General features: G+C 45.1%; 1 protein-coding gene across 3 annotated transcripts in view; it reads left to right on the top strand.

The window, feature by feature from the left end:
• The first annotated feature begins 282 nt into the window (after positions 1–282).
• The window catches only part of MAPK12 (mitogen-activated protein kinase 12), a 96,986-nt gene continuing 84,441 nt past the window's right edge, over positions 283–12,827 (top strand). The window contains exon 1 of one of the 3 annotated variants that reach the window (XM_033958439.1): positions 283–510. Coding sequence is in view for 1 of the 3 variants with exons in the window: in XM_033958438.1 (XP_033814329.1) it covers positions 11,977–12,092 (116 nt within the window). In the remaining 2 variants the exon portion in view is untranslated. Of the gene's footprint in view, positions 511–11,725; positions 12,093–12,827 lie in introns of those variants that run through there. The other 2 variants (XM_033958440.1, XM_033958438.1) reach the window with 2 other exon arrangements.

The raw sequence follows: 12,827 nt of genomic DNA, 5'->3' as shown, positions 1-12,827 counted from the left end.
TTATGCAGCTGATATGCAGCTGCACCTGATATGCTGACTTGATATGCAGCCCAGACCTGATATGCAGCTGATATTCAGCCCAGACCTGCCTAAGCTCAGGCGATAATCGTTGACATTATATGGATATTCAATGCCAGCGCCTGATATGATCTGGCATTGACTATTTGGGTCTAATTCATCAAACGACATATTCAGCTGACTGCTGCCAGCTGAGCATTGACTGGTTAAAGACTGTTCCCTCTCCAGGGCCTCTTAACTCTTACAGTCTCCTAGTGAAGGTGATGGAGATAAATGTGTCTACAATCATGAAAGCAAGAGATAAGAACAGAAGAGAGGAAGGGATTGTACAACTTAGTACAGTAGAGTCTTGATTATCTGACATAAATGGGAGTGGCTCATTGTCGGATAATTGAAATATCGGATAACACAGAACACACTGAAATTGCATAGAAAATGTGTATTTGAAGTGTTGCAGTGAAAGCAGGGAATCAGTAGCAAGATCAAAAGGAGGTAGGTGCTGCCCTTCTACTGAATCAGACGCTGGGAAAGTGGAAAGAAATACTGTGATGATGTCATTGAGGGATATATGTTGGATGGTCAGATAAGATAATTGAGAGTGTACTGTTGGTATATATGGGCAAATGCACATAGGTATACAACAAAATGGTGTCAGATAAAAACCACACAGCCTATCCAAATTGAAATGAACATTCTTGGTCTTATCTCCTTTCACAATCAGCTGCCTGATGAAAAGAGACCAGCAAACATCCTGACCAGCTCAGGCTTGTTCTGGAAATGTTCAGACTTCTTGAAAACTCTTTTGCGGTGAATTTGGTTAACCTGCTGAGGCAACACATTGGAATGAGTTATAAAAGCAACCTGTAGAAACATGTCTTGCTTCTTTGGCTGGAGTTCACAGGTTTTTCTCTTTTTTCTCCTTTCACAAAAAAGGTTTATTCTGTATGTGGTCTTAAAATATTTTTCTAACATTCTTGCTCAGCAGTTTGGTGGTGGAATTTCCAAAAAGCCCAGATGTGGTGGGGATAATTCAAGTTGCTGGTTAGAGATGGCCCAATAAATCATGAACCCAACATTCTCTAGTCATCTGATGATTTTACCTTTGGGTTAATCAGACTTTGTGTTCAACATGTCTAATCTATATGTGACCTGGATGCTCTGCAGTTAACGATGGTTTGGTTTTTCCTGACTCCAAAGAGTACAAAATAAAATTTGTATAACTCGGCAACCGGGTCCTGATGGATAAAAGGAGGAAAATGATCCAAGGTCTTCACTGGATGACTCAAGAAATACAAAAGTCCACAGGTGACATTTCCTTGAGTTTCACACTCTTTTAGCTTGAGTCAAATAAATAATTTATTTTAAAGACGTACTTTAAGAACACAAGAATAGCCTTACTGGGTCAGATTGATTAGGGTTACCATATGGCTCCAGACAAAGGAGGACAGATTGAAACACCCGGGTTTTACTTCCATTGAAAACAATGTTCGTACATAGGACAGATTGAGATATCTGGGTTTTGCTTCCATTGAAAGCAATGGAAGTAAAACCCGGATGTCTCAATGCAACCTCCTTTTTCGGGAGCCATATGTTAATCCTACTAATGGTCCATCTAGCCCAGTCGCCCATCTTCACGATGGCCAATCCAGGTCACTAGTACCTGACAAAAACCCAAATAGTAGTAACATTCCATGCTACTGATCCAGGGCAAGCAGTGGCTTCCGCCATGTCTGTCTCAATAAACTATGGACTTTTCCTCCAGAAAATTGTCCAAACCTTTCTTAAAACCAGCTACGTTAACCGCTTTTACCACAACCTCTGACAATGTGTTCCAGAGCTTACGGTAACTATTCTCTGAGAAAAAAAAACTCTCATCCTATTGGTTTTAAAAGTATTTCCCTGTAACTTCATCGAGTGTCCCCTAGTCTTTGTAATTTTTGATGGAGTAAAAAATGGATTCACTTGTACCTGTTCTCCACCACTCAGGATTTTGTAGACTTCAATCATATCTCCTCTCAGCTGTCTCTTTTCCAAGCTGAAGAGCCCTAACCTTTATTTATTTTCACTCAGAGAATAGTTAAGCTCTGGAATGCATTGCCAGAGGATGTGGTAAGAGCGGATAGTGTAGCTAGTTTTAAGAAAGGTTTGGACAAGTTCCTGGAGGAAAAGTCCATAGTCTGCTATTGTGAAAGACATGGGGGAAGCTACTGCTTGCCCTGGATCGGTAGCATAGAATATTGCTACACCTTGGGTTTTGGCCAGGTACTAGTGACCTGGATTGGCCACCGTGAGAATGGTCTACTGGGCTTGATGGCCCATTGGTCTGACTCAGTAGGGCTATTCTTATGTTCTTATGTCTCTACTTTTTTAACTGACCCCTCCCCCCACCTTTATCAAGCTGCAGGGCCGAGCTATTCATAGGATTAGAATGGGTGGTTTGATAAAAATTTGTGTGGGAGGGAGGGGGAGAGTTTTTCAACTGCTAAGGATTCCTTATTTTAAGAGTATTTTGGGTAGTTCTTTTATGTTCCAAAGGAAAACAAGGGTAAAATTCTCTTCCATTACAGATTAGAGTAATACAACCTTATATTCTTTTTATGCAAATCTTTAAAATCTCATTTATATTATATTTTTTAACTCCCTCTCCCCTTTTAGAAAACTGTAGCACAGTTTTGAGCGCCGGCCACAGTGGTAAGAGCTCCGATGCTCGTAGAATTCCTATGAGCATCAGAGCTGTTACCACCATGGTGGGTACTAAAAACCGCACCACGGTTTTGTAAAGTGTGTGTGGGGGGGGGAGTAAGTTATGTAATTCTCAGCATATGTATTGCCTTCTTACTTGCATATAGGGAAAAAGAACCCGATGTTCAACTACCAAATGGGGGGATTAGTACTAGAGGGAAGTAACCTTGAGAAAGACTTGGGTGTGCTGGTGGACAAAACAATGCGCAGCAGCCTCAAAGAAAGCAAACAGAATGTTGGGTATTATTAAGAAGCGTATTACAATCAGAACGAAGGAAGTCATCATGCCGCTGTATCACGCGATGGTGCGCCCGCATCTGGAATACTGTGTCCAATATTGGTCGCCGTACCTATAGAAGGACATGGAGATACTTGAGAGGGTTCAGAGAAGAGCGACAAGAATGATAAAAGGTATGTAAAACCTTTCATATGCAGACATAGAAACATAGAAAAATGATGGCAGAAAAGGGCCAAAGCCCATCAAGTCTGCCCACTCTAGTGACCCTTCGCCTTGAATTTGTTCACCACCTTTACATCATTAGAGATCCCACGTGAATATCCCATATAGAAACATAGAAAAATGACGGCAGAAAAGGGCCAAAGCCCATCAAGTCGGCCAAAGCCCATCAAGTCAGGCTAGAAAGGCTGGGGCTCTTCACCCTGGAGAAGTGGAGACTCAGAGGAGACATGATAGAGACTTACAAGATCATGAAGGGCATAAAGAAGGTGAAAAGGGACAGATTCTTCAGCCTATTGGGAACTACAAGAACAAGGGGGTACTCAGAGAAATTGAAAGGGGACAGGTTTAGAACCAATGCTAGGAAATCTTTCTTCACTCAGAGGGTGGTAGACACCTGGAATGCGCTTCCGGAGGATGTGATAGGACAGAGTACATTAAGGGGATTCAAAGAGGGATTGGACAAGTTTCTGAAGGATACGGGGATTGAGGGATATAGATAGAGGTAGAGATAGGATGATGAAAGGGTATTGAAAGGTTTTAGACAAAGGATCACTTACAGGTCATGGACCTGATGGGCCGCTGCGGGAGCGGACTGCTGGGCGCGATGGACCCCTGGTCTGACCCAGCGGAGGCAACTTCTTATGTTCTTATAATCTGCTCAGAATCTATATGGAACTAAGCAGAATAAAAGTTCCCAGAATGGAATAGATCAGGCCATAAGGCTTTCTTTATGGGAAAAGAATTCCTAAAATTACAAGAAATAGCACCAAAATAAAGGATTTTGTATGTTTATGCAGCATCAGACCAATAAAACTAAGTAAAACTTACTGAGCTATGTTAAGGTGGAACCATAGATTGTTGCTTAACTATAGATCTTCACAAGTGACGTTTCCACTAAAAGTGAAACCCCAAGTGATGAGGCCATGATAAAAATGTTTCGTCAGCGATTCATGAATGGGAAATGATTAAAAACAAATCAGATATTGCAGATGGGATTTCCCCATATACTAAGATGAAAAATGTTCTTTCCTTAAAAAAAAAAAATGCTGAGTACTCAATGCTCATAGCAGAGAAAAGGCAGTCCAACATCTGGGATTCATTTTTTGACATGATACTTTTACACATGACACATGCAGCAGCTACAGGACAGGCTTGAACGTTATCACACACTGTCATACAGCAGCACCATCGTGGGCAAGAGCAACTGGGGATCGTTCTTGCTCTGACTACACCACTAGAATGCCAGGGATTGTAAGATAGACCTGAGAGGGGCACCTACAGGTGGACAGGGAAGAGAAACAACTGTTTAGAGGGGAGGGGAAGGAGGGAGACATGAAGGACAAAGCACAAATTTTCAGCATCCAGCCCAATCAGTTGTGGCCATAACTAGCCATGCCTGTAGCCTTTCAGCTAAAACTAGACAGAAAAAGGATTTGGGGGTCAGTTTTGGTGTTGAAATTGAAACCAAAATTGAAAATCGTTTAGCCTCTAGCTACAGTTCTTCCAGCTGAAGCCAGAAAAAAGTCCAGCTTGGGTCTGCCCATATGAACTGCATCAGTAGCAACAATAAAAATCAGAACAATTTGATTGTCCTTTGGCTAGAGCAGTGGTTCCCATCCCTGTCCTGGAGGACCATCAGGCTAGCCCTAATGAATATACATGCAGCAGATTTGCATACCTGTCACTTCCATTATATGCAAATCTCTCTCATGCATATTCATTAGGGCTAGCCTGAAAACCTGATTGGTTTGGTGGTCCTCCAGGACAGGGTTGGGAACTACTGCTCTAGACCAGGGGTAGGCAATTCCGTTCCTCGAGAGCTGGAGCCAGGTCAGGTTTTCAGGATATCCACAATGAATATGTAAGAGATGGATTTGCATGCACTGCCTCCTTGAGATGCAAATCTATCTCATGCATATTTATTGTGGCTATCCTGAAAACCTGACCTGGCTCCAGCTCTTGAGGACCGGAATTGCATACCCCTGCTCTAGACTAAACTGGGCCAAGCCAAGGGTAACAGAAGCCCTTCAGCTTCACTCTTCCAGGGGTGGCTGAAGGCTCTGCTACCCCACCTGTCTCCAGCATCTCCCCTTCCCATTTGGGCAACATCTCCCCTTCCTCTATCTCTTCTTCTCCCTCCCCATTTAGCCAACACCTCATTTTCCCGTCCTTACTCCCATCCCACATCCAGCACCTTCCCTCCCTATTTTGCAGCCTGCCCCTTGAACATTACATGGATCATATCAAGGTTTCAAGGTTTTATTAAAATTTGATTTAATCACTTATCTAATTTCTAAGCGAGTTAACAATATATATAAAAAAGAGCATGAACATAATAAAAATGGCATTAACAATACCATTAATAATTTAAAAAAAAAACAAATTACAAAGAAGCATCAACTAATAATTGGCATATTAAAAAGGGATAAATGAGACAGACAGACGGAAGACAAAAGGAAATAGGGTTAGAAATAAAATTTGGATAGGAATGAAAGACAAATAAGGAAAAAAAACAAAAGGAAAGGGCTTGTTGCTGCTTAATTCCTTAAGGGAGTTAAAAAGGATACTGTAAAATTTAAATCAAATGTTAAAAGCTTCTTTAAATATATATACAGCACCTCACTCCCTCTCTGACAAGAGAGGGGATGGCAAGACAGTGTTTGAGCATGAGCCTGTCCTTATGGCCAATGTAGTGCTTATTCTATAAGGTTGGGGCCCACAATGGCAAGATGTTAGGGGTGGCAGGTCCATCAAGGGAAAAGCTATTGCACGTATAAGCCCTACTGCCCTGGCTGGATGCCCAGTCTATCCAGTGGCAGGACCAGCCCTGTCTCCTAATTTCATCACTTTGCCCCTCTTAACAAAATGAACTCAGATTTAGGTAACTTAACTGACAAAGTTTAGGAGTTAAGGTGAAAAAATGAGAGATTTTTTTTTAAAGGATAGGAGAAAATTTACAAATAGTATTTTCATAGAGAAGTGCCTCTGATCTTTATGAATACATAATCAGAAGGGCCCATTGATGTAAAGAAATTTGGTTTACATTTATAGAACACGAGTATAGAATGTTGGGGGTGACATTGGCAAAATGCAATCAGGAAAGGGATTTGGGGGTACTGATTGACAGAACCCTAAAGCCATCGGCACAATGTGCGGTGGCGGCGAAGAAAGCAAACAGGATGTTGGGCATGATTAAGAAGGGGATCACGAGTAGATCGGAAGATGTCATAATGCCACTTTATAGAGCAATGGTTAGACCACATTTAGAATACTGTGTCCAACACTGGTCTCCTTACCTCAAGAAGGACATAACTCTGATGGAGAGGGTGCAGAGGCGAGCCACGAAACTTGTCAAAGGATTGGAAACTTTGAGCTACAAAGAACGCCTCAGGAAACTGGGACTGTTTACACTCGAGAAGAGAAGACTGAGAGGGGATTTGATAGAGACTCAGTGGCGTACCTAGGGTATGTGGCACCCGGGGCCCATCATTTTTTGACACCCCCCCCCCCCCATGTAAAAAAATATTTTTTGTAATGACCATGAAACGGAATAAATGGTCAGAATAGAAACAGGCAGTGAAAATTTTCTTATATTCCAAACATAACATAACATAAATTATGTCTGAATTGTCATGACATTAGAAGTACATATGGAGTAGTTGCAGGTGATGCTTGGGACAGTTCTGATTGTGTTAGTTCGGTTTTATGTGTTTTTTGAATAGAAGGGTTTTTATTTCTTTTTGAAGGTTTTGCAGTCTGTGGTCGATGTCAATTGGTTGTAGGGTTGGGGGTCGAGTGTTGCAGCTCGAATGGCTAGGAGGTTGTCGAACAGTTTTTTTTCTTTTGACGTTTTTGGTTGGAGGGTGTGTGAATGGTGCGCGAGTTCTCCTATGTCTGTTTGAAGTGGATTGAATTATTTAGCTGAAGAAATTAGTTACCCCCTCATCCCACACACATTAATTCTCTTCCATTTTTGTTCCCATTATAAAAAACACTGATAAGTTCCCAGAAAAAAAATACATTAAAATAAGAAGTGAAAACAAAGGCCCCTACAGATGAGAACATAACATAAGAATAGCCTAACTGGGTCAGACCAATGGTCCATCATGCCCAGTAGCCCATTCTCATGGTAGCCAATCCAGGATACTAATACCTGGTCAAAACCCAAAGAGTAGCAACATTCCATGCTACCGATCCAGGGCAAGCAGACACTTCCCCCATGTCTTAATAACAGATTATGGACTTTTCCTCCAGGAATTTGTCCAAATCTTTCTTAAAACCAGCTACACTATCTGCTTTTACCATAACTTCTGGCCACTTCATTTTTAAGTTTAGATCTTTCCTTTCAAACAGAGACCTTGCTAGATGTCAAATACAGCACAAGGTAACTTCACATGGACTTAGCTGTGCAGGAAATGTGAATCTCCTCATACACCCACCATATAGTGCAAAAATGTGCAAAGGTCTGGTTTTTTCTTTCGATCACTACATAGCCTAATGCCACACAAGCAGCGCTGTTACAAACATATTCTGTAGGTCAATGCTAAGGATAACAAAGTTTCCTTCCTTGGACCAGAAGAAGATACTGATAAACCACTGGAAGAGATCCCAACACAACACCCAAAGACCCACTCAGTGTGTGAACCAGTTGAGTGGAGTGGACTAACTGGGGGGTGGAAATGGGCCCGGAGTTTGCTCAGCAGAATTTCCCAGACCACCTCTTCCTCTCAACACATTGACACGCTGCCACCACCACCACTAGAAACACCTCACTGGGTAGGCCAGCTATGCTATAAACTTTATAAAACACATTATTATATTTTCTTATAAAGCACATATTTTAACTGAACTCTCTGACATCCTCAGCCTTTCCATTCACAAAAATAGAAGGAAGAAAAGTTCCCATTTCCTGCTGTTTCATGTCCCCGGCCTATACAATATTTTTTTTCTGCAGACCCTTCAAAAGTCTGACCAAATCCTCGTTTCACTTGCATTATAAAGTACTGAGGATGCCATCTCTCCCCAATCCCAGGTCCTAAAGTCTAAGACAGTAGCGCAAACTAATGCTGCCAGATTCAGGAAAAAAAAATTTCGATTCGATTCAGCCTATTGAATTGGTTTTTCAATTCGATTTTCCTGCCCAGTTGGGTGATTTTTTTCAAAACTCCTGGTGGGTTTTATAGCTTTTTCACCCCCTTTGGCTTCTCCTAACCACACTGGCGCTGTGGTGTAAATAAAATAAAGAAACAAAAAGGACTTTTCCTCTCTCTGTTAAATCCTAGCTCACGTTTGCAGTCCAACACCAGCTCTGTCAGGATACACATTTCAAATCTGACATATTATAATCACAAAACAGAAAATAAAATTAATTTTTCTACCTTTTGTTGTCTGGTTATATTTCAAATCTTGTTGGTCCAAGGCTCTGGTTGTCTTCTGATAACTTGCTTGCCAGAGTCTCCTTCTTTCTTCTTTCTGCGTGCTAACCATCCATCTGCCAACTCTGTCCTCCCTTTCCATTTCCCTTCCCTCCCCAGGAAGTCTGGTATCTTTCCTTTTTTTCATCTCCCTCCACAGATCCACCTTTCATCCGTCATCTCTCCCTCCTTCCCCATCACCCCAGAGTCCACCATCTCTCCCTTTCTTTTCTCAATTACCCTCCTATCCAGTATCTCTATCCCTCCTCCACACCATCCCTTGTGTCCAATTTCTCTCCCTTTCAGTTCCTTCCCTCCCTAAATCCCTTGGTCCATCATTTCTCTCCCTCTCCTCTATTTTCAGACCCATTATTTCTTCATCCCCCCCCCCCAAAGTTTGGCATATGCACGTCTCTTTGAACACCCCCTTCCCTCCGTGTACTTCTAAACCAGGGTCCCCCCCAAAGGCCTGTCCCCCCTTAAAGGTCTGCCTGTCCCCCCTTGAAGGCCTGCACCCCCCTTGAAGGCCTGTCCCACCCCCTTGTAGGCCTGTCCCCCCCTTGAAGGCCTGTCCCCCCACCTTGAAGAACTGCCTGCCTGTCCCCCCCCTTGAAGGCCTGTCCCCCCCTTGAAGGTCTGCACCCCCCCCCCGAAGGCCTGCACCCTCCTGAAGGCCTGTCCCCCCTTTGAAGGCCTGTCCTACCCCCTTGTAGGCCTGTCCCCCCCTTGAAGGCCTGCCTGCCTGTCCCCCCCTTGAAGGCCTGTCCCCCCCTTGAAGGCCTGTCTGCCCCTTGAAGTCCTGCACCCCCCTGAAGTCCTGCACCCCCCTGAAGGCCTGCACCCCCCCTGAAGGTCTGTCCCACCCCCTTGTAGACCTGTCCCCCCTTGTAGACCTGTCCCCCCTTGAAGGCCTGCCTGCCCCCTCCCTTGAAGGCCTGTCCCTCCCCCTTGAAGGTCTGCACACCCCCCCGAAGGCCTGTCCCCCCCTTGAAGGCCTGCCTGCCTGTCACCCCCCCTCCCCCTTGAATGCCTGCCTGCCTGCCTGCCCACCCGCCCCACCCCGAAGGACCGCTCGCCCCCCTGGCCTCCCCGCACCACCTATGAAGCAGCACTACCTATGCTCCCGGCCTTGCTGTTCAGTCCCCACCCCCACCACCACCCCCGAAGGACCGCTCGCCCCACTGACCTTCCTGCACCACCTATGAAGCAGCCGCAGCAGGATCACGACGTCAGCTATCCCTGCGCTGCTTAGGCGCTGCATCCTGCGCCCAAGCAGCTCAGGGATAGCTGACCTCGCGATCCTGCTGCTTGCTGCTTCACAGGTGGTGCAGGAAGGTCAGTGAGGCGAGCGGTCCTTTGGGGGCGTGGGGGGACTGAATGGCAAGGCCGGGAGCACTCCTTCAGGGCTGGCACCCGGGGCGGACCGCCCCTCCCGCCCCCCCCCCCCCCCCCCCCTTGGTACGCCACTGTAGAGACTTTTAAAATATTAAAAGGATTTGATAAAATAGACCAAGAAGCAGCATTTCTAACATTGTCAGATGTGACACGGACAAGAGGTCATAGTCTGAAACTGAGCGGCAGCAGGTTCAGGATAAATGTCAGAAAGTTTTATTTCACACAGCGAGTTGTGGGCGCTTGGAATTCTCTGCCGGTGGATGTTGTGGCGGAGACTACGGTTCTGGGTTTCAAGCGCAGGTTGGATGCACACCTTCTTGCATATCATATTGAGGGATACGGCAATTTCGGGTCTCCATAAAGGAATACCTAATGGGCCGCCACGTGTGCGGATCGCTGGACTAGATGGACCTTGATCTGATCCGGTGAAGGCATTTTTTATGTTCTTATGTTTTTATTTCAAGATGCATTCCACAACTCCTAAACTTCTTATTGCCAAGACTGCCAACTGCTTTTAAGAAGCGACCCAATCCCGGGAAGGATCTCACGGACCTTAAGGACCTCGCGGATCTAAAACCGCACGTCCTTAAAAATCCGAGGTCCGTGCATTGACAAGTCCACCTTCGCTTTCCCTGCAGCTCAGCTCAGGCCCCCAGCTGAGGTCCGCGTTTTACCCCTTCCCAGCTCTGACAGAGCTCTATGACAATTTAATTCTGACAGATCCTAATGCTTTTCCCTCCCTATGCTAGGATCCGTCACAGTTAAATTGTCATAGAGCTCTGTCAGAGCCAAAGACTAAAAGTGGCAGGGACCTCAAAAGTGGTGCGGACCTCGGATTTTTAAGGATGTGACGTGCAGTTTAGATCCGTGAGGTCCGCGAGGGAGCTGGGGGCCTGAGCTGAGCTGCAGGGAAAGCGACGGTGGACTTGTCAATGCACGGACCTCAGATTTTTAAGGACGTGCGGTTTTAGATCAGCGAGGTCCGTGAAGTCCACGTTTTACCCCTTCCCGGGATTGGGAAGGGGTAAAACGCGGACCTCAGCCGTGGGCCTGAGCTGAGCTGCAGGGAAAGCGAAGGTGGACTCGTCAATGCACAGACCTCGGATTTTTAAGGACGTGCAGTTTTAGATCCGCGAGGTCCATGAGGTCCGCGTTTTACCCCTTCCCGTCAGAGCCAGAGACTAAAAGTGGTGCTGACCTCCGATTTTTAAGGACGTGCGGTTTTAGATCCGCGAGGTCCGCGTTTTACCCCTTCCCCCAATCCCTAATGTTTTATCCCTCTCTCTCTCCTTTCTAACCCTATTTTTTTCTCTCTCTCTCTTTAACAATGTAACTTTACCCCCTCCTTTCTTCTTCAATCCCCACTCTCATGTATGTCTTTGTAAAACGTCTACAATGTTCACTTTCCCCCCTTTTATAAGCATTATTTTAATTCTTTATTTTATCATAGTGTTGTAAACCGGCTAGATATTTGTTGATGGTCGGTATATTAAAAATAATAAAACTTGAAACTTGTTCACTTGGTGCTTTAGAAACAAGTTTACAATTCAATAATTACAGTGCAGTAGACTAACTTAAATGCTAAAAAAAAAAGGTTTTCACAAGGATCGGATGTGACTGTAGGCTTTGGAAGGGAGGGGACGGGGGGGGGCTTGCTTGCCACGTGACGGGGAGGGAAATGATTGCTTTTTGTTCTCGCAGAGGAGGTGAGAGTCTGTCTGTGACAGTGAAAGACGGGAGGGGGGGGTGCACAGAGTGGCAGCGATTATGTGTGTGACAAAGGCGACGACTCTTGCAAGAAGCAAGCAGGCTCTGTCCACCGCCATCAGAAAGCCCTGACCGCAGCCTGAGCCCAGACCCACCCCGCTCGCTAGGGGGCAGCAGAGAGAGAGACGTTCAGCGATCCTCTCTCTGCCCTGTCTATATTTTTCTCCGGGACCGCGGACCATGGCTTCCCCCAAGAAAGGATTTTACCGGCAGGAGATATCGAAGACCATGTGGGAGGTACGGGAGAGGTACCGGGACCTGGTGGCCGTGGGATCCGGAGCGTACGGAACAGTCTGGTGAGGCTTCTGCCCTTCCCTCCCCAATCATGAGCAACACAAAGGATAGTCCCAGGGCTTTTGTTATGTCTGTCCCAGCTGTCAGCCACCCCACCGCTGTCTGTCTGTCTGTCTTTTTCTGTGTACGTCTCCGGGATTTACTTTTCTGCCCCTTTTGCACGTCCTGTTTTGTGCTCCGAGGTGTTTCCGTGCTGCCTTTTATCAGCCTGGAGTCTGGACTTTGTTCTGGGCTCTCTTTGAGTTTCTCTCGCAGCTTCTCTTCCTGGTTTTCAATGAAAACTAATGATCAGTTTTGTTTGCCTGACAGATCAGCCTCAGGGAGTTTTCTGTTACTACAGCTCCTCTCCTGTTCTTAAAAAAAAAATGCTCCCTTTAACGAGATCATCCATGAAATGGTCGGTTACAAAGAACACAAATCCGATTGATTTGGGGATGTCTCTAATTTCTCAGACAGTATAGGGCACAGAAACCAAGATACTAAGGCACTTTCTCATGCCACTGTGTGCTTTTGGAAAAAAAAAGTGAGTTTGTTTTTAACAAGACTTACCTAACAAGGGTGGTTTATTTTTTGGTTTTTGTGGGGGGGGGGTTATTTTTTTTTTGGGGGGGGGAGTCCATATGGAATCACCTCGATCCAATTTTATATTTCTACGATTATTTTTGCTAAGTTATATAATGTGTATGTGTGATTGTTCATCACACTGGATCCCTGTAGGGAGAGAGCTCTATAGTGAA

This window comes from Geotrypetes seraphini, chromosome 9, assembly GCF_902459505.1.
Source record: "Geotrypetes seraphini chromosome 9, aGeoSer1.1, whole genome shotgun sequence".
NCBI classification, from domain to species: domain Eukaryota; kingdom Metazoa; phylum Chordata; class Amphibia; order Gymnophiona; family Dermophiidae; genus Geotrypetes; species Geotrypetes seraphini.
This window is presented reverse-complemented; position numbering and strand designations above follow the sequence as displayed.